At 41.7% G+C, this 25,213-nt stretch overlaps 1 protein-coding gene across 4 annotated transcripts; it reads left to right on the top strand.

The window, feature by feature from the left end:
• Nucleotides 1–8,967: 8,967 nt before the first annotated feature.
• On the top strand, nucleotides 8,968–24,051 carry LOC128938140 (leucine-zipper-like transcriptional regulator 1 homolog). Of its 4 annotated transcripts, XM_054278192.1 has the most exons (10): nucleotides 8,968–9,038; nucleotides 9,539–9,657; nucleotides 15,873–15,965; nucleotides 16,326–16,578; nucleotides 17,322–17,401; nucleotides 18,181–18,259; nucleotides 19,760–19,806; nucleotides 20,562–20,682; nucleotides 21,569–21,755; nucleotides 22,091–24,051. In XM_054278192.1, exons 4-10 carry the CDS (start codon nucleotides 16,425–16,427, stop codon nucleotides 22,755–22,757), a joined length of 1,335 nt encoding a protein of 444 aa, XP_054134167.1. In that variant the 5' UTR covers nucleotides 8,968–9,038; nucleotides 9,539–9,657; nucleotides 15,873–15,965; nucleotides 16,326–16,424; the 3' UTR covers nucleotides 22,758–24,051. The 4 variants fall into 4 exon arrangements, with proteins under 4 accessions (XP_054134167.1, XP_054134166.1, XP_054134169.1 ...); XM_054278191.1 differs by lacking the exon at nucleotides 15,873–15,965; XM_054278193.1 differs by lacking the exons at nucleotides 8,968–9,038; nucleotides 9,539–9,657; nucleotides 15,873–15,965 and having other exon boundaries at nucleotides 16,504–16,578; nucleotides 17,309–17,401.
• Nucleotides 24,052–25,213: the final 1,162 nt, after the last annotated feature.

Genomic DNA, 25,213 nt, shown 5'->3' with positions numbered 1-25,213 from the left:
GGCTCACAATACAAAACCAGTGTATAATTCAATGCAGATATTTTTGCTTCTCTTAAGTGCACCTCATTTCTCGTAATGAAAGCTATTGGGATGACAAGCAGTTGCTGGTTAGGATAAGAACAAAAGGGAGAGAGGAAAACATGACTCAGAGTGGGTTGCTTGTTAAAGAAACTCATTATTTAAATATTAAAATAGGAAACACACTGCAGAGAAAGAAAAAAGTTCCATTTAACTGCTCTACACATTTCTTTCTTGTCATTGAAAGCTATCAGGTATCATTAAGTCTAATTAATCACATCCTGAATTCCCATGCATAAAGTAAATCTGTTCATTTAGGGGATCAAAAAATATATGTAAGACTGTGTTGTGTGATTTGCTTCTGTTTCTTATCCACATATGCTGTATCTCAGCTTCTCCTAGTGCAAGAGGATGTTCTGCCCTCCTGAAATTAGGTACTGAACACATTTAACCTGTGTAAGTTTCAAAGCTAGCCCACATTTTCAAAGATAAAAACACAAAAAAAAAAAAAAAAATTCATCACTGATTATTTGACTCTTAGCTAAAGGAATTACAGATATTGAAACTACATTTCAACTACTGAGACAGTCTTTAGCTTAATTTTCACTGAACCGTCTTCTTTGCACTGCAACGCACCTCTGGGGCAGAACATCTTCCTTTGCCATGTTCTGTCGAGCCACTAGATGTCCCTCGTTCCTGCATAAAGCTCCAGGTGGGAGACAATCCATGAGGAAAAGCGGGACTCAGGTGGAACTCGGGCACTGCAGAAGCACGTTTGTGTTCACATCATGCATAAGTTTCCTGTAACAGGTGCCGGTGGTTTGAATCACACCGAGTGTGATTCTGTAAGTCACAGCAGTTCCAGATATTGGTGCTCCAAACAGACAACACCAGTAACTGTGTTCAGACAAATTACAAACTCAAGAATCATCAGGCTGGAAAAGGCCTCCAAGATCATCAAGTGCCTTCAAACAAGTATGGCCATGCCCACTAAACCACATCAAAAAATGTCATGCCTACCTGTTTTTGAACACTTCCAGAGATGGTGACTCCACTATTTCCCTGGACAAACTGCTCCAACTTAACTCATTCAGTGAAGAAATTCCTAATATTCAACCTGAGCCTCCCCTTTTGCACAAAAAAGTGCACATACGGCAAATACAAAAATCAGATGAGACTGAAGAAAGCAGATTAAGATAGCATTGAAGAAAATGGACCAGAAACCCAGGCATCACAGAAACCTGCATCATTCCATCCCAAACTACACATTGACAACAGCATTTTTCATATTCACACATTATTATTTTTTTGCAAAATAATGAAGTAAAATGGCATAGTCTCTCATGGCAGTCAGACTAGGTCTTATTTAATGAATCCATACATTTGTCTGTAGTTTAGTTGGGGTTTGGAAGGATCATATCACCATGCAGATTTAGATAACTCCAGTCTAGACATGGAATGGTCATGTCAGTATCAGACTGTGAATGCTGGGCAATGTAAGCCAGACATGACACAAATAACAGCATTTGACTTACACTGGCAATGATGAAAGCAAAGTCAAACACTGCTCTGGAGGAAACAAAATGTTTCACCAAGTAAATAGTGTCAGGAAGCTGCTTGCAACTGCCCACTAGTTGTTCAACTCCCTTTTCCCTTCCTGCACCCTATCTGCCTTTCACAAGTTTCCTGATCCTCCTCAGTTAATTTATACCATCAGCACTTTGCAAGACCCTGCCACAGAAAGTGCTGCATCTCCAATTGTGTTTTGGAAACTCTTCCTCTGATTAGGACTCACTTCCTCAGTATTTTAAATTCACAAAGTGGAAGGGAAAGGTCACATCTAAGGAAAAAAAAGAAGAAACCCTTCCTCTGGATTACTTTTGCTTTTTAAGTAATGTGAGTGATGCCAAATTATATCCATATAAGAAACAGGTCTCCAATGGCCTGTTGGCTTTTTTTTGTCAACAAAATGTTCATGACAGAAGGTCACAACATGTCCTTTCCCAGTTGTTTTCAAAACAGGAGTGCTGTCATTTTTCAGTAAGGATACATATAGAAGGTTCTGCCAACTCAGTGTACTTGTAACCTAATTTTAATGCCACTGACTGAATGATACAAATTTTTATTGCTAATTAAATATCAGATCATGGTGCACAATCTCAATGTTATTCATGCTTTTAATGCCTGATTATTTCAGGGGGACCATAAGTAGCTAAATGCCTTTATGAGTCTTGATCCTATTCTTAAAAGATGAAGGGAAAAAATATGCAGTTCTCAACAATGTATTCGTTTGTCCAAGGCATTGTCAAAGCACAGAGAGCTGGGAATGTAAGAACTTAAACCTACACAATATGCTTTTGGTCTTCTCTACAGGAGGCCTTTGAACTCTTCTTCTGATTCTCCTTCCCAGCTGTTCTCAGATTGACTCCACAGGAGTGAGTGATGGTTCAAAACATGGTTCTATACAACCATTGCTGGCCCTCCAATTGCTGCATCCAGTCTGGAGCTGTTCGGATCAGAGTTAACAACAGTTGCAACCAATATATTGTGTACTGGTGACCAGTTTCCAGCAGGCCATCTATCAGCAATAGCAGAGAGGGTCAGATCCAGAGCCCAGTGACCATCAGTGTGAAGTGTTGTTTTGTTTTCAGTGGGATTTGTATCAGATTGTTATTTCCACTGATGAAAGATAAACTATTTGGGGGCTAATAAATCTTACAGCTCCACATAATCCCTGGTGTTCATTGCAATGCTTAATAACTCGGCTCTCACCAGTTATCTAACTAGTCTGAAGCTAAATGGATTTTTTTTCACAGGCCAATACACACATTACACAGAATCTCCTTTCCCCTCATTCTGTTGGCCATCTTTTTAATAGGAAACTGAGAGCTAAGAAATGGAGAGAACAGAATGACCTATTGAACCAATTCTGCTGCACAGCAGAGCTGACAGGAAAACGGCTGCCTCAGCTCAGGGTTCCAGGAATGGGAAAACAGATGTTTCTTGACTGCATTTAACAGATGCTATTCCAGCTTGAAACAACATTTTAAAATGCAGATCTCAAGTGTTTATGTATTTCCAAAGTATTCAAAGAATGGGAAAGTAGAAATTTCTTGCAAAGTCTTCAAGTAGTGCCAAGCATGCCTTTTATTCTTTCTTTTCCCCCCCTTTATTTTCCCAAACTAACTTCTCCAGTTTAGCATTCCTGTGGCTGATACATGCACCTAAATATGCATTGGTGCCTACATGCCTTAGATAATCAGATCAGGTAGATTAACAGTGCCACAAAACTTGCATGTGACCTTGGGCAAATCCTTTATTTCCCTGGATCTCAGTTCTCCACTTATGCTACCTACAGCTTGTAACTTTTCTTTAAGAGCATCTCTCTCAACTACCAATACCTGCAATAGCTAATACATAGAAACCACAAACAAGAACACAGACCTGGGGAATTGCCACAAAATAGATTTTAAAAATTAAATTAACTATCAGCTATTCAGTGAACGGCAAGGGTATATACACCAAAGTGGGTGAGACACAGGTGAAGTGGAATTGCAGACTATCCTGTCAACTGGGAATGCTCTAAGTCCCAGCATCAGGTGTAAAGACAGAAGGGCAGAGATGTGAGAAAACAATAGTTCCCAGCCTTTTCTCTAAGTATATTCAAGTTGCTGTGTTATTCAGCCATTACAGTCAATTCTTAATTTAGAATTAAAAACCAGGGAGGGAAGGAAAGACGTGCTGAAACATTCTTACCCTGTGCTGACAGGTTTGCCTCTGAGTACGTTCAGCCCATGGAAGGAACTCTTCTGTCAAGCATCACAGAATTTGTGAGTTATTATTCTCGTACTACAAATAGAGAACTGAAGTGACAGCAAGGAATAACCAAAAATATACATTAAAGATCTCAAGTCCATGGAACTGTGCATTTCCCAAGAATAAGCTTTAGCCCATATTTACATAGTTTCCTTCTTCCAGTTATGCCAAGTAAATCACAAGATCTGGCTGTGATCAAACTCTGAGCACTTCCTTCCCTGGCTGAAACCAGAGATATGCTACCAGCCCCAAAATAGAAAACACCTCAGCTTAAATTGGTTACCAGCTCTCGTGATAGTTTTGGTGAAAGTGAAGGTAGGGAAGATGACTTTACTGAAGGAGTTCTTGAACTTGTCAGATATTCCTCATGTTCAGAGTACTGTGCAGTCTGGGGTTGGGGAACTGAAGCTCTTAGTGGGAAAGAGGTGTCACCATCAGTACCAACAGAAAAGGAGCAGAACCACAAATTTAAGGAAGATATTTCCCTGATGTTCAAAAGTACTTGCAGTAATTTCCTGGTGTTCTCCCATACACCCCATTGATACACAACAAGCACAGAGAACATTAAACCAAATGGGTTATCTTTACTAAAGAGTTATTGGGAATAGGATTCTATTCCACTAGAGAGCTGAAAAAACCACCACTTTTTAACAATGCAGATTTAGTCCAAAATTGATTCCTTTTCAAAAAACCTAAATACTTTCTGAAAAAAATGTTGACTTACAGAATGATTATTCTATGTGAAAAAAATGAGCCATTATTCAAATATTTCAAAATAAAAACATAATATTTGGGATTAGAAATTATTGAAACACTCTCCAAACATTTTAAATACATAGACTGGAAACTTTAAAACAAAGACTTCAAATGTTGACTTTCAGAATTAAGATAACTTCTTGTTTTAAGCCAGCCATAGTAGAAATTCTTTGTACCTTTAAATACTGTATAATACAGCAGTCTTAAGGGCAAAACCACTGGCTTGTAACAAGGCATTAAAGGTTGGTGATTAGAATTTAATGTAGATTGTAATAACACAGAAGAACTGATGCTGGGTGCTCTTGGTCTTTCATGGCCAGAGCCTCTGCTCTTGCTCCTTGTATTTATGTCTCATAAATTGTTCAAAAACTTTAATAATTGAATTAACAGTCAAAATATCACTTCTCAACATCTGGTTCATATTCTTGTCCCAGCTATGCTGGTGCAACTCTAAATTAAACTAAATGCCCTACATGGAGTACCTTTATGATGGTGTTTGGGAGAAGTGGAAGCCTTTAAGAAACGGCTGTGTTTGCAGCCAAATAAAATCACAGGTGGTTACAGCCTCTGTGGCACACGATTGCCATCCAGTGGTAATTCCCAAACCTGAATTCACTGAAGGCATTCCCAGAGAGTTGACCAGCAGCCAGTGCTGCTTATATCTACCAACCTGCTGGCTGCAAATTCAAACTCCTGAGTAGCTATTGCTAGGCTGAGAGGAACCTTTCTGTTAAAAATTGATAACTTATCTCTTTAAAAAAAAAAAAAATCAGCTTTCCATATTGAAATAGTTTAGATGTATGTAGATTTTTGCTTCCTTAACAGCAGCAACATGCTGAAGGGGGAGGCCCCTGGCACAGCCATATTCAGAGGTACTACCACCACCCTCTCTGCTACTTTTCAGCCCCCTCTGCTGGCATGGCATTAGTCAGATCTGAGAGGAACACACCAGTGCTCATTTAAGCATCCTTGTACAGAGCTTCACCACCTGCCCTGGAGTGCCCTGTGCAGGGGATGGAGCTGAGACTGTGAGTGATCAAGCTTTGAGGCTGGTTTCATGTGAATACTTACCCAGACATCAATATGGCTGCTGGTACCTCTGATCTGCAAAGAACAGGCCCTGAGCTCAGACCTTCCACCTCCTGGATAAATGCTCTACCTGCTCTAGTAGATCACAGAAATGTCTTTCAGCGGGAACAGGTACAGCTCCAGTTGTCAAGACTCAGTCTGATTGGCATCCTTTAGAGAGGTTTGAGGATTACCTCTTGAACTGAGCCTCTCTGGGGAACTGAATGAAGCAACACAAAGCTTTTAGTTCCTGATTGAGCCGAGATATGAAAGGGTGCCAAGCTGCCCAGCCCTGTTGAACTGGTGCAGATCTAGGCACACAGAGAGGCTCTATACAGCAGAATATTGCTCCTGTATAAACAGGAAATGTGGTTTGGGAATCTAGGCGTGATGCAAGGTCAGACACAGCTCACTGGGGTTTTTCCACTATCTCTGTTTTAGACATAGGAGCTCAAATTCTGCTCTAACCACTTACTTTTTGGACTTGGCCGGTAGCAAATAAAATAAATTCTGGTTACAAGCCCATGTATTTCATGCCAGATGTACTGATCTACCTTATTCTCTGTTTTACCCTCCCCCCATCTGTAATGTTTTCCCTTGTACTTAACTGTATCTCTTGCAATGCAGATGTGTAGGAATGATTATGAATGATTCATGGATTTGTTTGGCCTGATTGCCCACAGATTAAATAATTTCATACAATGTTCCCATTGGCATTACAGGCATCCTACTTCTGAACAGGAATTGAGTTATCTGGGGTTGTGGAGGCACCACTGCTGTTAATACTTGCAATCCCAATGAGCAGCCCTTTCTGCCAGGTCTCTTTAGGAGATGCAGAAACAGGAAAAATAATCCTTTTCTTTCTAGGAAAAATTCCATTTTGATGCACCTTTTGCAGTAACATGTGAAATGAGATGCTGAAGGTTCAGGCTGCTCCTAAGAGCAACACAACAGTAGAGTTTCTCCCTCTAATTTCTGAAAGAGATCAGTGGGTGCACATAAAACTGAGAATTTCATGTTTTTGTGGTCATTTACTTCTACTTCATATTTCACTCTGTTCAAGAATGAAAAAGTACTCACTAAATTAGTACAATTAAACTATTTTACCTACAATTGGTCTAGCCAAAGTAGTAATATTTGAAATTGTATGAAATATTAACAAGTGTGGAAAAAAATATACACAAACATTTTGCACTGAAGAATAAAGACTCAAATGCTGAAAATGAGATTTATTCTCCAGGACTAAAATTAATGTGATTTGACTTATGAATTTTGTGTGGTACAATTGCTTTGAGACACAGAAGGGGAGAGACTGGTAAATCAGCTCTTTGTGTGCTTTGTAGCCATCATCACATTATGGATATGTGGTGGAATAAAACAATGAGTAATTTGCATGTCTTAATTCCACAGCAGTTAAGTCAATAACAACAAAAAAAGTATCCTCAGACATTTTTAAAGCAGTTTGATTAATTTTCTGTTCATTAAACCCATGCTGCAATCCACAATTAATTAAAAAAATCAGAAAAAAATGTAAGAAGAGAAAAAAATCAGAACCCAAATGCTTATTATCAGAAACACAGATATTACTTGGTGTCTACGGGATCAATACAGTTTCCTCACATTTGACCAGTAAAACAGAACAAATATTTTGCTAGTCTTTTCTTAGGTAAGCTGCTTTCTCCCAGATAAATTTTTACTGCTGGCTCCTGTACACAGGGAAAGGAAATTATCTTCTTGGAATGCAAGTGCTCTGTCAGTGCAAAAGCCTGCAGTGGGCAGTTGCAGCAACAGGATTAATGAGTTGCTGGCAAGAGAAGCTTTGAGCAAAGGTGGGATATGGACACAATCACAATTTACATTTTCTGACACCTTTGCTGGGGCTTTCTACTCAGGAAAAAAAAATTGATTGGGGGGTGTCTAAATTTAGTGAAACCTTCATACCGTTCATATTTGATCAGACTGGAAATGAAAAGACAACTGGCAAAATCTCACCCTTCCAGGGTGCAGACCTCAAAGGAAGAGCCAAAGACAAGTGCAGATCTGCCACCTCCTGTTTCTAGTGTGGACAATACAACGACGGAAATAATTAGCTAATCTTTCATTTAAATAAAGCCTTTTGGGGGAAAGGCTAAAAATAAACACTGATTCATTCCTTGTCAGGGAAGTTTCTTCTGTCAATTATCACATTGTTACTGCTGTTTTTAATCTAGTCAGATGGTGAGATTGGCAATCCTTTCTGCAGGGGCTTCTGGGTGTTATTTTGTGGAGAATCTTACTTGAAGGACTGATTACTGCTTTTATGGGAGCCAGTGGGAGTTTGGCCACAGTCCTTCATGCATGTTAATTTGAGGGACTTCCAAATGTTAGCTAATGATCTCAGAGTTCTTTTTATGAAATATGTGTGGGTTTGGTTTGGGGTTTGGGTTTTGTTGTTGGGTTGTTGGTGTTTTTTTTAATCCCTAGGAGAACACAATTAAGGCTGGAGAAAGTGCTGCACTGTAGCTCTGGAGTGGCCTCTCAATAACACCTGAGTTCTAGAATAAAAAAGTTCAGACGTGCACATCACTACTATAGTCAGATATAATATACATAATATATTAAAATCAAATGTATTTGAATTATTTATATACTCCACCCCATATGCTTTGCATTGCTATGGACCCGGTCTATCTGTCGGCCTTCACTTGCAGCTACCTAAGTAACTCTTTTTTTAGGAACAATACTTAGGGGTAAGCTTTAGCCCCCGCCTCAAAGCAGGGAAATATGTCAGCATGGAAAATAGATGCACGTGTGGGTGGGGGAGTTTCATTCCTGTTTTCTGAAGCCTTATGTAGCTGTAAACGAGAAACAGGCAAAAAAGCGAGCGGGTGGCAGCCGATCGGAAAGCCAAGGACACAAGTCCAAGCAAGCGCTGGGGCTGCGGCTCACTGAGGAGCGTGCAAAGGGAACTTTGGCTAAACGCTGACTTGAAAGGGCTTGAAACGGAGCACACCAACAAACACCGCTCTCCCTCCTCCCCCTTCGCACAGCCGCTACCACAGAAAAAAACCCCAAAAGTTATAGAGATGTTTGTTTCTGGCTGCGTTCAGGCCAAAAACGAGATTCTGCACTTTCCCCGTGACTAACAGGGCAGTTAAGGACTAGGAGCCGTTCCTCCCGCAAGGAACGCAGCCCGCAGCGCCCCGCGCATCCTCGGCTCAGCCTCCGCGCCGCTCCGGCCGCAGGGACAGGGACCGGACCCGGACCCGCCCGCTCGGCCCCGAGCGCGTCCCCACCCGCGGGGCGGGCGGCCCCGAGCAGCCCCGGCGGCGCCGCGCAGGCTCCGGGCAGCGGCCGCGCCTCCGCCAGCCCCGGGCTCGCCGGCGGCAGGGGAGGGGAGGGTAAGGCCGGGGGAGGGCGGGGGCGCCCGGCTGCTGCCCCCGGGATGCGGGGGCGCTGCCGCGGGCTCCCGGCCGTGCGGGACGGGCGCGCTGCTCCCTGCCGTGCATCAGCCCTGCCCGCCGGGCTCAGTGCCTTGGGCGGGCCCGAGGGGCGGCAGCGGGCGCGGCCGGGCTTGGTGCGCCCCTGCCGCATGCCGGCTCAGAGACTGTTTTTCCTTTTCTTTCCTTGCCCCCGTCTCGGTGGGGACAAGCCCAGCCGTGTGAGGATCAGAGGCCTGAGGGGGCACCTGCAGCAGCCAGAGCCGGCCCGGGGCCCGCCGAGGAGCAGCGCCCGGGCCGCAGGGGGAGAAGGGCGATGAGGGAAGGCGCTGGGGGCACTGGGCAGCGCTCTGCACGCCCAGCAGCCCAGGGAACACCGGCACAGCCTGGCCGGGCACACCGCGGCACTGCTGGGCAGCGGGGCTCTGTGCAGCTGTGCAAAAAGTCTCTTTCACTCAAAGGTACGAAAAGAAACAAAGCGCATGAAAGGAAGGAAGGAAGCGCCCTCAGCGCTCAGCAGCCCGGAGACCGCTGGGGACAGGGACCTGCCGCTTCCGCGATGCTGCGCAGGAGGTCTGGGGTAGGAATTGCCAGAGCTCTTGCTGCCTGCTTCCAGTTTAGGAGATTCACCACCCTCTTTTTGCTCATTCCCTTTTCCACAGTCAAAGAGCATAAAGCACAAAATGCCTTGTATCGAGCAAAAGACAAACAAAGAAATGCAACCATCCAAAACCCAAGCCAAAGTGCATCTGGCTTGGGATGAATACTGGACCATGTCTGCTGGGAGTGAGAATTTTTCAGAAGGCTGGACTCCAGTCCAAAACGGACCCTGTCATTTGGAGTCTGAATATGAAAACAGCTTGCAAAACATTTTTTCAGGCTTCTGACAAAAGAGTTGGTCCTTCTTTTGCTCTGGTATCTAGGCTACATTGTGCAGGCTCATGCATATCACTGGTTTTATTCACATGAGTAATTCCATTTGAATTTGGAGCGACAACGTGTATGTGTAAAGTTACTCATATGCTTTCTGTCTCTTTTGTATATTGAAATGATGTGGGTTTCGTTTTTTTCCATTTGGTGCTGCAGCCCAGTAACTGTTGGCATCAAGGTTATAGTGAACCATCACAGTTATTATTACTGTTTGTCAGCTGACACCTTTGTTTTCCTTGCCAGACTAAAATGCAGCTATTCCTCTCTATGCAGTTTATTTCATCTATGCAATTATATCATGTTTTTATGCAACCGTCTTTCACCTGATGGTGTAAATTCATCTCTTCATAAAAGATCTTTTTGTACTCAGCTTTTTCTCCAGTCATGACTGACAGTCATTCCAGTTGTGCCATCTGAGTTTTTCTCACACAAGTCTCTCATGACTTCTCCCATACAGAATAATCTAAACTCATACTGATTCTAACAGGATATCTGGATGTTTTAGTATCTGCCAGCTGGAACATTTTATTTTTCTGATTGCCAAATGCCCTTTCTTTCCTCCTTCATATTTCTTCAAGCTACAGCTTCTGCTATTCTCATAACCTTGTATGTCTTCTCTATCTCATTGCTGCATTTTTGTCTAAGGGCAAAATGTCACGGGGACAAGGAAAACACAATGTCTATCTTCCATGAAGTGTGGCATTAAGTTTTAAGTGTGACTGAGTGTTTTATTAGATGCTGCTTTTCCTCAGTCAGGGGATATAAAGAACAACCAAGTAAAATTCAATGCCAACTTTTTGGTTTTAGTGGAAGATAACAGTTTTTCACTCAAGACTCTCAGCTGTCAGGCACATGCTCTAGTACCTTAATTCATGCCTGAGGAGAGTAGTCAGGCTGAGCAGTCACTGACTCCTTTGTCAACCACAGTCTTTCTTCCTAACCTAGAAAATTTTGTGAATTAGTGTGAGTAGAGTCTCCCTTAGGAAATAAAAGTATTTTGAAGTTACTTCAGCAGCAGGTCACAAGCTGTCAAGAAGATGCATTCAGTCACACCTAAGGACAGATTTATTACATTCAGTCTCCAGGGGACCTGCCTACTGTACCTTGAAAGAATCCAGCTAGTTAGTTTTTGTGAAATCCCCAAATGATGCCTTCTAGGAACACTGAGAACTGCTGTTTCTGGGGGAAGGGTGATGACCTGTGCATTGAAATGACCTGCTCCAGTGGTGACAGTACAAATTACTTCCAAGGAAAGGCTAAAAGGCCAAATACATCTTAAGACTGCCCTGAGAACATGGTGGGAATTTCTCATTTCTTTTCTCATAAAGTCTGAGGACCAGGAACTGTATTTCCTCCCTCTGTCATACCTGGAAGATGCAAAATCACCTGTTTGTCTTGGGTAATTTCTGCAGAGCTTCTCTGCAGCAGCACTGCAGAGTCAGGGTGTCCATTCCATTCTGCATTGTGCTGAGACCACAACACACACTGAGTTCTGCCCATGGGTGGAGTCACCAACAGGACCCTAAATAAGATTTAAAAAGCAGATTAGGTTCCTGAAGTGAATATCCCAGTAAGGACCATAAATAAATAAAACCCATACACACACTGAATATGAGCATAAACTTTTGCTCAGACATGGCTGCTGCCCTGGATTTCTGTATCCATAACATGCTACATTTGTGCCACCCATGGATGTGGATTTAGGGAAGCTCTTTGTCAGAAACTTCATTCAAAATTGAGATGCAGTTAAATAATTAATTGCAAATGTAAATTGTAATTAACAGATTACCTGGGGAGGTCTACTAATCAAAACTATATATTCTAATTTTTAGTTTTTTAAAAACCCCATTCTTTAAAAAAACCAAACTATCAAACAACTAACAAACAAAAACCAAACAAAAAAATCCCCAGCAAATGAAATCTTAATTTACTAAGGAAACTAAACTGGGAAAAATGTATTCACTTTCATCTTACCATAAAACATATTTAAATACAGTGGAAAAGGCAATTTCCTGATTCATATGCTAGAAATGTATTTAAAAATGTAACAATTCCAGAAATATTTAAAATACTGAATTTTTTTTTTCAGATACTTCCTCCACCATATTTGGGAAATAGATTAAATATTTACTGTATTATTCTAAATCAAGTGTGTATTTTTGTGTGTGATAAATTTGTTTACTTAAAAATAAGAAATATTCCTAGCATATAGGAAATACAACTGCATATATTTATATTTATTTAATAAGTTAATTTATTACTAGTTAAGAATTCACTTTGTAACAGAGATGAAGTAGTGTTACAAAACACTAACAACTAAAGGATTTTCATTCTTGGATGAAAGCTTCTAGAAAAAAAAGACAGTGTATTAATAATGTCAATTTGCAAATTTTAATTTTGCAATGATACACAAACATAAATTTATTATGAACTTCTAAAATTAAAGCTTTAATATTAATGTGATCTGAATTAAAGAAAAGCAATCTCTTGCCTGCAGAGCTGCAGAAACAGGCAGTGAGCTTTTCTCTGGGAGAGATTGATGAGGTTCTCTCTGTTGTGCAGTGAAGGTGCCAAAGCCCTCGGTGCTGTGGCACTGCTCTCTCCAGAAGGAGCAGTTACATACAGAGCCTTACAGCCTAGAGAAACTGTAATTATATGGTTTATAACATAGAACATATTATAGAAACTGCAATATATGCTGTTTCAGAAGAGTTGCCCCCTTTAAAATACCTGTTCATGTCAAAAAGCATTTTGAAGCACTGAGATATGGCAGTGATCATGTTTACAAATACTGCCCTAAAACTGTTAAAATTCAACTAAGAGTTATTCAAATAAAAGCTGCCCAGTTTTTCTGTCAGTTTTTAGTATGTCTGCTCTAAGCTTTATTCAGACAACAGGGTTGTTATTGTTGTACTTGAAAGTACCTGTCTTTCTTCTGAACTCTGAAATCAGGATGGAGCTGTGTCTTCTGCTTTGATTTGTCATTTTACAAACCCTCCTTCTGTCCATCAGCTTCTCCCTGTAAGAAGCAATACCTCTTTCTGTTCCTTTTGTCTTAACTCCTGCACTGTAAGCTCAGGCATGTGTAACTGCATGTTTTACAGCACGTGGCAGAGCCAGGCCCTCATTTCAGTACAGAATGCCAATAATACAGAACTGTCACAGACACCCAACACTCCTGGAGCCATTCACGTTTTCAGGGTGAAACTCTGAAGCTGAGCATCTCTGAAAATTACTTCCTGTATTTTGATAAAAAACCAAACCAAAACAGAAAAACCTCACCACAGAAACAGTTCAGGTTATCTTGAGTTTAGGAAAAAATAAAATAGTAAACCAGAGGATACTAGATTTACCACACATAGTGAAGCATTGCAAGTAAACATGATATACTGAAAAAAGCCTTTTCCTCTATTCTAAACAAGTTGGGTTTGTTTCTAAAACTTTGTAAGGGCCTTGCAAGTCTCCAGAGTTTCCTCATTCATGCAGGCAGTCCCGTTAGAACAAGACTTACAATAAAACCACCTCCAGAGCCAAGGTTTCTGGGATAAGTACAAATGGGAAGATCTGTTATTATTTTTGAAAAGCAGTAAAACATCAAGTTGCCTAGTGAGAAAATGCAGTGTTCTGCCTGGAAAGGCTCAAGGCTGGAGTTCAGAAAACTGGGTCATTAACAAAAAAGCCCCAAAACAGAACAAGGTTTCCTACTTGGGCCCCTCCCCATACGAGTGGTTTCATATCTCATTATATTCCAAAAAGCTTGATCATTTTAAAAATGAAACTTTTCTGAGTGTATTGAAAACAGATGGAAATGAATCAAGGGGCTGAGATAGAAAAAAGCTTTACTGAAGATCTATTTAGGCAATACTTTAAATAAATAAATCATTTGTCTGAGAAACCACATCTATCAGAAATATAAATAATTATATAATGAACATATAAACTACATTTCCTGATGTAATTCCTGTCTTGCTACATTTCCTGAATTATTTGTATTATGAAACAGTAGTGGGGCACCATTAATTGATACACACTCAGTGCTATAGTTACTGCACTAATTGCAGCTCTCCGGGCCCTCCACTCAGCTCCTCCAGCCCTTCAACAATTGGGATTGATTGCACAGAAGCTATTTTTAGAATGGAATGGCAGAAGACTTTGGAGAGCAGCAGACATTTTTGTGTGTGCTACAGCTGTTTTGGGGGAAAAAAAAAAGTTGAATAAAAATGTTCAGAGTTGTCTTTTTGGATGTTTTTTCTGAAGTCAGAGCTTCCTATTGGATAACTGATATTGTGTCAAGTTGAAACTGAGGTCAGTGGTGCAGGACACAGAGGACAAGGCTCGGTGATATTGTTCACAGAAGAGGAGCAGCTTTTCTTTGGAAATGGGACTGCTCAGGTTGACAGTAGATGAACTCTGGTGGGTTGAGTTCTGTAGACAGGCAATCAGGGACAGGACAAACTTGACAGGGAGTCAGGTTTGCAGTTTAAAATACCAATGATGAAAGGCAAGATTCATTATTAACTTGGTGGGGTTTTTTCACAGCTCTGAAGTGGAGCAGTTAACTGATTGTTAGGGACTGGAGGTCTGCTTCCAAGAATGCTTCAGCTGAGAGTAAATAGCCAAGATTCACAAGGGCCAGCCAATGCTGAAAAGGTGTGACTGGGAGCTGACACCCATTGAGTTCATCCCCACTTGGCCTTTTGTTATCCCATCCTGCTCACCTGCCTTGCAAGAGTTCAGCTGGGCTAGATAAACAATTGGACAGGACTTTGTTGCTAATCTGTTCTATGAAATCAGGGCTGTCATCATCTCTGAATGCTTGTACAACAGGAGGCAAGGCTTGGAGGAAGAAAAACAAGGAGAAATATGTAGGAAGAAGAATAACCAGCTTTATAACTGAGAAAGAAACCACAAACAGCAAGGGGACAAGCCTGTTTACCTATGTAAAGTATTGGTAACCTATCACCTTTTCAGAGTTAATGATATCAATAGCAGTAATACCTTGGCACTGTCACACTGCACTGCATCAGCACATTTGAAGTGTTGTCCTAAGGAAGTGACTGTCCCCATTTAGTCGTGGAAGTGAATGATTTGGCTGTGGTTGCTCAGAAGCTTGGCAGGGTTAGGGAGATAATCCCTGTTTCATGCCTTCAGCTGCTTTTCCCTTTTCAATGGGATGCCAGAAAGCATTAGGGACTTACCTATAATGTGTCATTACTTCATATCTGCTAATTCCCCTGGACATGAGAAATGCACCCTTAGTAACTGCCACCCATCTTTGTGTTCCTTCAGAGAAAACATACAAAGAATATGCTTCAGTTTCTACAGTAATAGCTTACAATACTGGTTTGCATAAAAAAAAAAATCCCAACAAAATTGAAGTAGTTAATCTTGCCTGAATATGCTGCAAGAGATTCTCTAGCATCTCTTTGTCACTGAATATATTCCAGTTCTAAAAAGGGTAACTTTTAGAGATTAATCAGCTGATAAATTAGGTACAATGATTTCATATTAATATGAAATATAACTAGCTTTTGTATCTAGCTTGCTTTACTGTAATCTTTGTTCTTCCTCAAGTTGAGTGCAGCTTGCCCTGGATTTACACATTACTCTTAGGTAAATCACTCTTTCCTATTGATTTCCCATCCTGGGTTCTCACTGCAGCTGGAATCTGGCTCCCACTGAAAAGTCTTGGAATTGGGAGACTGTCACTTCATTTGGTGATGTGCCACCTCAGACACATTATCAACACAAATTCCAAAATCTGGTCTTATGCTGGGGGCTTTTTGGGTGTGCTTTGCAAAATAATCTATGTTAAAATAAGCCACTGTTTTGAAGAGGGTTAATAGAAGAATGTTTTCCTGGTAGTTATGTCTTCACAGAACACAGTGACATCTTGTGGCATGGGAAGGGCTGGTGTCATTTTTTTCCAGATGCATCCTCATTTCAGCAGTTTTACAGGTAAAAGTCTAAACAAATTCTGGACAACTGCTAATGCATTACTTCCATCTGTAATATTCACTCTTTCCAAAGTTCTTTTTAGTACAGGTTTGTCTAAAGTACTCTTTTAGTTGTGAAAAAACGTCAAGTCCTGGTATTGTAAACATTCCTTGGAAAACTTTCAGCTCCAGGAATGTTCCTGTCCCAGCCTCACTGGTACAAGAATCTGAGTCAGAATTTCTGGTGCTTTACTCAAGTTAGTGTACTATCACAGATGGACAAATTGTCCACTGTTGCTTTCGAGGGGATTGAAAAGAAAACACAGTAACGTTTTATCATAAAGTGGAGATTTGCCTTTTTTCCTTTTTTGTCTTTTTGCAGACTAAACAGGGTTTAGCCCTGTCCCTGATATTTTGGGACCCTCCTCTGGCATGGCAGCCCTTTGCAGGCTGATCCTTGGATAGGATCCCGGGTATCAGCATGAAGGGAAGAGCTGCCGGCGGAGCGGCCGAGGCGCAGCAGCCGCGTCCCTGTGACCGCTACAAGCACGCCTGTGCTGTGTGCAGAGGCTTTGTTTATCTCTACGGAGGGCACGGCTGCACCACGCTGAGGGACTTCTGGAGATACCACACAGGTGAGCTGGCCCCTTCTCTTGTGTGCCAGGGTTAAAGCCATTCCACCTCAGTCATCGTGAAACTGAGGCTGCTCTGTGCTTAACAGATTATCCTCGTTTAAGGTCTTTCTGTCACAGGGCTGGATAAACTGCTTTTTGTTCATTGGGCAGATGGGGGGTGTTTGCTCCTCTTGCAAGTGTCCACAAAGTTTTGATTTCAGTTCAGTTCCTTTTGTTTTTGGGGTTTTTTCCCCTCGAGCAGAAATACTGAGTCATTTAAAGTATCCTGGTTCTAGCAAGAGATATCAATGAGCTTCCCTGACTCTCTAACACAGCAATAGTTCGTGCATATAAAAGTGCACAAGGGAACACGTGAATACAATACCTTGTAGGTTTGTAGTATCAATGCACTATCAAATATAAGCCTTGGTATTTTTTTACTTGATATATAGTTTTCCCTGTTCACTTGTTACTGGAATAAAACAAAATTGTGCTGGGGTTTGTGCTCATGGAATTGTCCAAATTTGATGTAGGTAACAATTAAAACACAAGCAGTAACAATTATTGTATTTAAATGTAACTATTACTGTTATATTTAAATTTGCTAAATAGAAAAATTCATATATTTCATTTTTAACAGAAGAAAGATGACAAAATGCTTCATTTTAAGCAGCACAGCCACATTCAAAGCCCACCTTTTCACCTTTTCCCTACTGTTAATGTGTTGAGTGCACCACTGTCATAACTTCAGCTTTGGTTTATAGTGAAAAATGAATGGGAAATGTTGGATTGCTCAAGAGACGGTCCAGAAGAACTGGAAGAACATTCAATGGTGGCTTATAAGGTACTAGACCAGATTATATTGTCCATATCCTGACATTTTATTTCCTCCTATACAGTGCAATAAAATGCCATAGGTATTATGTACTGAAATGCTGTGCCCAGAAAGCATTTTTGTGTTGATGCAGCTCTGGATGTAGCTGTACCTATGTTTGGAAATCCTTCTGAACAGTGGCAGTAATTCAGCTCTGCAGCAGCCCCCTGGTTTCCTCAGTCAGTGCTCAATAAGCAGCAGTAATACCAGATAAAGACCCTGGCAGCACTTTCTCTGACTTATCTGTGCAGTTGTAACAGTTGCTGTGAATTCATTTGCATGATCAGCCGCGGCACAAAAATATTCACTACAGAACTCGCGTAGAAGAGGGACGGGGGAGTAAAGCACAGTAAGAATTACAGCCCTGCCTGTGAGGGGAAGACAGAATTTAGGATATCAAGAGCTACCACACAAGGAAACATTCCTCTAAACATGCATAATCCAATACACCTGAGCAATGCCTGAAGAGAGCTCCAGATTCCCAGCCCTGAAGCTGCCCCAGGCTGACAAGAAACGAGCAGTTCTGAAATACTGTTCCCATTAAACAGCACAGTGTTCTTCAGGGCTTCCCACTGGGAGAGAATAAAGAGAGAATAATTAAAATCAGTGGCTTTTTGGGATTGTTATAAGATCATCATATTGTTAACTACATTTTGCTGATAGCAACCTTTGCATTTAAGAATTGTTTTTAAAATTATTTGCATGCTATGTGCCTTCCTGTAAGTGACAAATATTTGTGCATTTTGCAGGGCAGCCTGTATATTTTTGGTGGGATGGTGGATTCTGCTTTCACACAAGCAAAAACTCCTCTCTGGATATATGACATTGGTATGATACACAATAGCCAGTATTTTCCATGGGATATTCCACAGGCAGTAATAAATAATGAGAACCAAACTGTTTTCTGCTGCTTGTAACAGAGCCTTCCTTAAACTTTACAACAAGTAATGTGTGTAAAACTGTGTGCATATTTTCCCCTCAAAATTAGGCTGTTCAGCTATCAGAGATGCAGGTCTTACTTCAATTAGAGAGGATTTTATGGAAAAATTGTATGTATTTTAAGGTCTCAGAATTTCCATTCCTCCCTCTCTCCTTTTTACATTTAGTATTTGATCATAAGACCTGGTAATTAATGTATTATTTAATTTTTATTTTTAATGCCACATATGTTTTAAAACCAAGCTCTTATGAAAGAAAGTAGATCAATAAAATATATCTCATTTATACTTTTACTGAAGAAAAACATAAGCTAGAGCAAGAGAAATCAAATATTAAATAAGATGGGAAATTAACATCAACATTTTATAACATGAATTTCTTTTTTTTCTCCTAAGAACAAACATTTGGGATCTCTTAAGTGTGTATTCTAATAAAAACAGTGCAGCATTTGAATTTAATAGCAATGTCATACACCATGGATTCACCCTTTGGAAGTCCTGTGTACAGTAATAGCTGTTATTTTGATGTCAGACTGGGAGGAGAGAGAGAGAGAGGCTCTGTTCTTTTTGAGCCAGTAAATCTTGTGTCCAGACCAAGATTTAAGTTTCCTGGCTTCTTTTGCTACTTCACTATGTAACTTTAAGTCAATGGGGTTTTTTCAACCCTTCCTTTGTGTTTTACACCCCTTCCTTTGTGTCTGAGATAACCTGCTGGAAGAAAGAAAAGCCTCAGAACATGTTTTAAAGAAGAAAGCATCTTATTACTCACAGTACTTACCAGTGGAAATTGGAAATGAGTTATTCACCATTGGTTGTGTGTCTAGCTGTTTCAGTTATTATTTAAAATCTTTTGGCAAGAATAGCTTTAAGTAATGCAAGCCTGCACTGATTGCTCATTGTATCTCTGTGCTGTGTTATCAGATATTTCCTCTCCTTCACGGTGATCCCAGATCTGTGATTGCTGGCTGTTATTTGAGGGCTATTTAAGGGACCTTTGAAAAAGAACAAGAAGGAATAAGTCTGCCATAATAAGGTGTGTGTGGCAAGCAGAAGGAGTCATACATCCATAGGGAAATCTGGGATTCCTACATGTTCAGAAAATGATAATCCCAGGTTACTTCTGCATTATGAAATTCAGCTTCAGGAAACAGGAGTACAGTGTGGCACCTGTGTGATCCTGTATCAGATAAGGATAGAGGAAAACTGTTCAAACTGTCCCCTGAAGTCTCTCAGGGCTGCTATCCTAGCGGGATTTCTTCAGCCTTGTCAGTAGAAAACACCAGGACGAGACTTCCTTGAGAGTGAGCCGTGCCATTTGAGCAGTTACTGTGGGAGGAGTGTCCTCTTGTGGTGCGGGACCTGAACTGCGCTTTATTAACTCAATCCCCAGATTCCGCAAGATGGACAGAGAGCTGCAACGAACCAGCAGAGACGGAGGTAAGGAGCCAGGAAGTGGGGAATGTGTGAATCAAATGCCTGTTGCTTTGTTGATTAAACAGATTGCTTTGAAATATGTTCCCCCAAACAGTTCCAATCTCATCTCTTCAGAGACATGTGGCTGTACTTTATTTCTTTGCACTTTCAATAACTTAAGGCTTTTTCCTTCTTCAAAACAGTGTTTAAAAATACTGCTCTTAAATTTTAAGTCCTATATAAGAAGTTAAGTCCTCTCCTCTGCTGCTGCTTCTGTTTCTCTGAAATCCCTATCAAGAAAACTAATTTTAAATGGAATATTGCAACCATACGTGAAGCCTGTGCTTTTAAAAGTAGGGTTGTGAAAACAGATTGGCAGCCACGCTAATACATTTTGGAACGTGAAGTGCTGCAGCATTTTTCAATTCTTCAGTGTGAACACGTGGACTCACCAAGTTACTGCCACTTCTAATTGAAACATGAGTGGAAGCATTTGTGACTTGGTCTTTTGAGATTGATTTTGTATCACTACACAGTAGGAATCACTCATTTTTTGCTACTGAAACTTCATCATCACAATGCTTCTATACCTTGAAATTCCACCCAAAATTTTCTTTTAAGATGTGACACAGTTACCACTCTGGTTACCTTTGCTTGATGGAGGAGTAAGAGAAAGTTTAGGACTTCAGGGTCATTTGTGGGGAAAAAAAAGGTGTATTTCCCAGACAGACATTGCTGCTGATATGACTTTAGAGGTTTTTATTTTTGAACTGTTCTAGAGCTCTGCACCAGCTAACAGAAAAGGTCACAGTGCAGTCGTGTACCATTCCAGCATGTACATCTATGGGGGATACTTTGGCATCAAAGGCATTTCTCAGGAGTTTTGGGAATTCCATTTTGGTAAGTTAAAAAGCAGGATAAGGTTTTGATCCAGTGTAAAACAACAACTGCAGCAGGAAAGCTTGCTCTGCTAAGAAAATTCTTGTCAGTAGAAATGCTCCAAGTTAGTTTTGGCTTCTCTTTGACAACATTTAGTGATAAATTGTTTCAAATTCAATTAATTGCTAGCTGAAATTAATTAGACTATTAAACTGGAATACATTTTGCAGTATTTGCCAGTTTCACAGCTGAAAATCAGGGAGAATATTTGTTTACTACCCACTAAAATTCTTCAAGGATTACTTAAAACTTTCAGATCCAGCAGGGACCCTGATTTCAGCCTATTAATGTCATCTTTTGATCTCAAATCTCCAACTGACCACAGAGAGTCAAACCTGAAGGAGATATTTTATTAGCATATTCATGACCAGTCTGATTATTGCAAATGAGATGATTCCCAGAGATTTCCTAAATGCATAACTTCTTATCTGATGGCCATTCTGTCACTATTTTGAAACAAATGATGGCTTTATCTCATCCTTCCTTCCCTCACAGGGAGAATAAGCATAGACATTAACAAATTAATGTTTTTGTTGACTGATTTTTTCCCTCTAACAGCCAGGAAAGTATCTTTCTGTATCAGAGTCAATGAACTGACAAAGCTGCTCTGTAAATAAAATTTCCATGGCATCTGTCACACAGCATCTGACATTTTCATTAAAAGTTTATTTCAAAACTGATTTTTTAAAATTCACTTTTTCAGTGTCAGAATTTAATATGTTAACTCATAATAAGCTTAGAGCAGAAACCCTTATTCTCCAACTGAATAGCTGCCTCCTCCAGGAAGCAAATCCTTTCTCAAATAGGGTAAATTTGATCCATCTATAAATCAGTGTTTTTGTTTCAGATACCAGGAAGTGGCTGTGTGTCTCCAGCCCCTGTCACAGCAGCGGTCCCGGAGCGCGGCACGGCCACTCGGCAGTGGTTTATCACACAGCCATGTACCTCTTTGGGGGGCTGGTGGGGCTCACTGAACAGAGGGACTTGTGGAGGTGGGACTTTGGAAGCAGCAGCTGGTCCAGCATCAGAACAAGGTAAACTGTTGTATTTGTTACACTAAAAGAGCAGAGAAAGAGAATTGATCTTACTCTGATTCTGTGTGCGGGCGGAGAGGGAGCCGATGCCCTGTTGGTAATTGCGGGGATTGTTCAGTCAGGATGCAGTGCTGCTGCCATGCCTGGGGCTCCAGTTGGCTTTGCTCGGGAGAGCTGTTGGCAAGGCGTTGATGCAGCTGTCAGCAGTGTAATTTTGATGTCCCAATGCAGCTGTTCAGCAGTCATCCTTCTGAGTCAAAAGGAAAACAGAAGCTAAAATCAGTGCTAAGTTTCTTTTTGGTCTCCCCTTAACTGCTGGTTTCTCTTACCTTCAGCCAAGGACCTCCTCCAGTGGTAGGTCACGCTTCAGTAGTCTGCAAAGACTCTATGCTGATTTTTGGTGGAGGGATTTCAAATTCCAGCCCTAACGATGACCTCTGGAAGTATCATTTCCACACGCAGACATGGAAGAAGCTTAGCAGTACTACAAAGGGAAGCTTTTCTCCTAAAATGTATCACTGCATCTTAGGAATTGGTGTGGACTTCCAAACTACTTCAGATTTCACTGATACGTTCCCCAGCCACTGCAAGAGTGAGCAGAAGGAAGATCCCCAGCTGGTGCCCATCCTGAGGCACTCTGGCTTTTGCAGCTTCTTCTGCCCACAGCCCGCGGAGCGGAGCAACGCCATCGAAATGAAAACCTTCAGCCTGCCCCTGCAGCCAGCAGAATTCCCTGCCTCCCAGACCACTTCAGAGACAGGACTAGGCCCAAAGAGAGACAGGAGCTGTTTGTCCAAGGACAAGGCTCTCCCAGTGTTGGCCTGTTCAGGAGAGGCTTTTGCTGCTGCTCAGGGTGTGGGTGAAGAGGAGAGACCTGACTGGGGGTGTGTGGCCACGGGGGGTGGGATCAGCAGGACCAACACACTGCTGCTCATTGGGGGCAAGCCCTTGTCCAGCTTCTCTGAGATCTCCTTCAGGCAAATGGAGTTTGATTGCTTGTGATTGCTTTGCTTGCAAAGTGAAGGAATAAATTTCCACCACCGTGGCAGTAGGTGGAAAACCAACTGCTTGCAACTGTCTTCAGCTTCCTATCAGCACGCTGGGGAAAAAAATAATTAAACCTTCTCATACTTGCTGTGAACAGATTTTTTACAATGTTAACAAAACCTGACATATATTTAAGTCACAACTTGCATGTAAGTTGTGATTTCTGAGAGGAGCTTGTTGGAATGCTGCTCTTTTCGTTACTTTTCTCCTGGTCACTTCATACCATTTCAAATTGGCAATGGCTGAGGCTGCCTTGAAAATCAGAACTGCAGTAACCCATGCTGGCTCCACAAGATGCCATTTCAGGGACAAAGCTTGCTCATTTTGCACTGGCATAAGAGAGAAATACAGTCACATTTGAGAGTTTCAATTAGTCTTAACATGAATGTTCTCTAAGATTTTATATTCTTGAGTGTCCTTTGCAGAATGTATTTGCAACATGAAAAGGCCTATGATAATGGAACCCAACAAACAAATCAGCAACTGAATTCTAGAAGATATTCAAGGATTGTATATAACCTTGAGGAAGTGAAACAATGAGTGCCCCCTGGAAATCATCAACAAGGACCAGAGGAAGCGCATTATACCTGTGAGAACAAAGGGTGTGCCAAATGAGTGTTGGCTTTAATGGCTGAACACAGAATCAAAAGGATGTGATTTCCCACAGTGGGGTGGGAAGGGAACAGAAAAAGGAAGGCTTGACAGAGTGGCACAAAGCATGGGCTGTTTGCACTGGTAACTCATGTTTTAGTCCTAAAGAGATTTCTGCTTTTCCAACTCTTTTATCACCCTACATAGTACTTGTTACACATTTCCTCCCTGTTGCACTAAGTTCTGAGTTCATATATGGCTTTTCTTTGCTGAAAAGAAAAAGTGCTTGTTTTGCAAGGTAATCTTGTCCAGTGTTCAAAGCATTTAATTCCAAAGACGTTACTAAATACCCACCTTCTGACAGAACAGCAGCTGTCTGTAAGAGCTGCTGGTGTCTGAAATTACTTGAAAGTTAATACTTCCAAGTATTTGAAAAGTTCAAATACTTTCCAAAAGTTTCATAGGAATAATGACTTACAAGTAATTTACAGATTTCAAGAATATTTAGAGATACTTTCATCATCTCTTCACAAGTAACTGTCATGTGAATTCAATAGGAAAATTATAGATGGATTTGCAAAAGCTACTTAAGAGTTATTTGCACCATCCATGACCCTTACCTGGAAACAGAGAGGATGTACACTGCCACGTGAATAAAGCCTGCTCTGTTTCTTATCACTGTGTGCTCATGTTCACCTTTATGAGTCTAAAATATGTGTTTGTATTTTCTAACTGAACAAGGAACTTACCTTTCTGACCAAGGAACACGATTGTGCAAGCCCCAGTCATCTCCCTGCACTTCAGCCGGCTTCAAGGGCTTTGAATTTCTCCTCCAAGAACAAGAATTTCCCAGTTTGAGGAGGTTTGTTTGGAAGGGACATCAATACAGCGCCTGAGCTGAGCATGTACTCAGCACTGCAGTGTTAAATCAGCAGCTTGTTTTCCTGGTGCTGACTGACAAGTCTGTTTTGGCTTTATCCTGAGAGCTGCCGTAACATACAGCCTTTTATCTAGGATTGACAAGGGAAGGAAATTTAACTGGAAAGGGCAACAATAAGCCAGTGATTGTTCCAAGTCACGCGAAGGCCTCCTGGCAGGTAGCGGTATCCTGGGGATGTGCAAGAGCCCAGGAAAATGGCATCCAGCCTCTGCCATTCCTTTCTTCCTGCCCCCTCAAACTCTCTTCCTTTGGCAGCCCCACGAAGGGTTTAACATTTACTCGGAGCCAACGCAGGCGGGACAGAAGCCAGCCCAAAGGCAATGGCTTGGCACGGGCAGGAAAAGCAGCTTGCAGTGAGCCCATCTCCCTGTTGGCTCCCCTGGGCTCTGCCCGTGTGCCAGGTCAGGTGGGGGCACAGCAGTGGCAGCACCACACCCACTCCATCACTAAGGGGTGCCAAACCTTGAGCCAGCCCTAAGGGCCCCGCTGTTCCCTGCCCCGGACAGGACACCAGGAGGGCAGGGGCTCAGGAAAGGCCTGGCTGCAGGGATGGGAGCTCAGGGCTGGGAGGCTGAGCTGGAGCTGGGCCCAGCCAGGCTGTGCAAGGAAAGAGAGCCTTGATCCTGAAGTGGGGCTCTGTGCTACAGCAGCTTAGCTGAAGCCACTGGAGGATCTTTTTCCCCCTGTGGTCCAATCCCAGGTCTTCAGAAAACAAGGGTGAGCTCAAGCTGGAAGAGGGGTGCGTTGGGAAATGAAGTGACTGCGTCCCACAAATGCCCACAGGAGTGCCTGACAGCTCAGTCCACTCTGGCCATGCACAAACCATATTTCAGGTACCCTTCAGTGTCCAGACCTAGGGACACAATCTTTGCTCGCACCA

The sequence above is a fragment of the Melozone crissalis genome, unplaced genomic scaffold (assembly GCF_028551555.1).
Source record: "Melozone crissalis strain CALT ecotype California unplaced genomic scaffold, PUWL_Pcris_2 ptg000023l_1, whole genome shotgun sequence".
NCBI lineage: Eukaryota > Metazoa > Chordata > Aves > Passeriformes > Passerellidae > Melozone > Melozone crissalis.
Note: the sequence above shows the minus strand (reverse complement) of the source record. Positions and strands in the feature narration are given on the sequence as shown.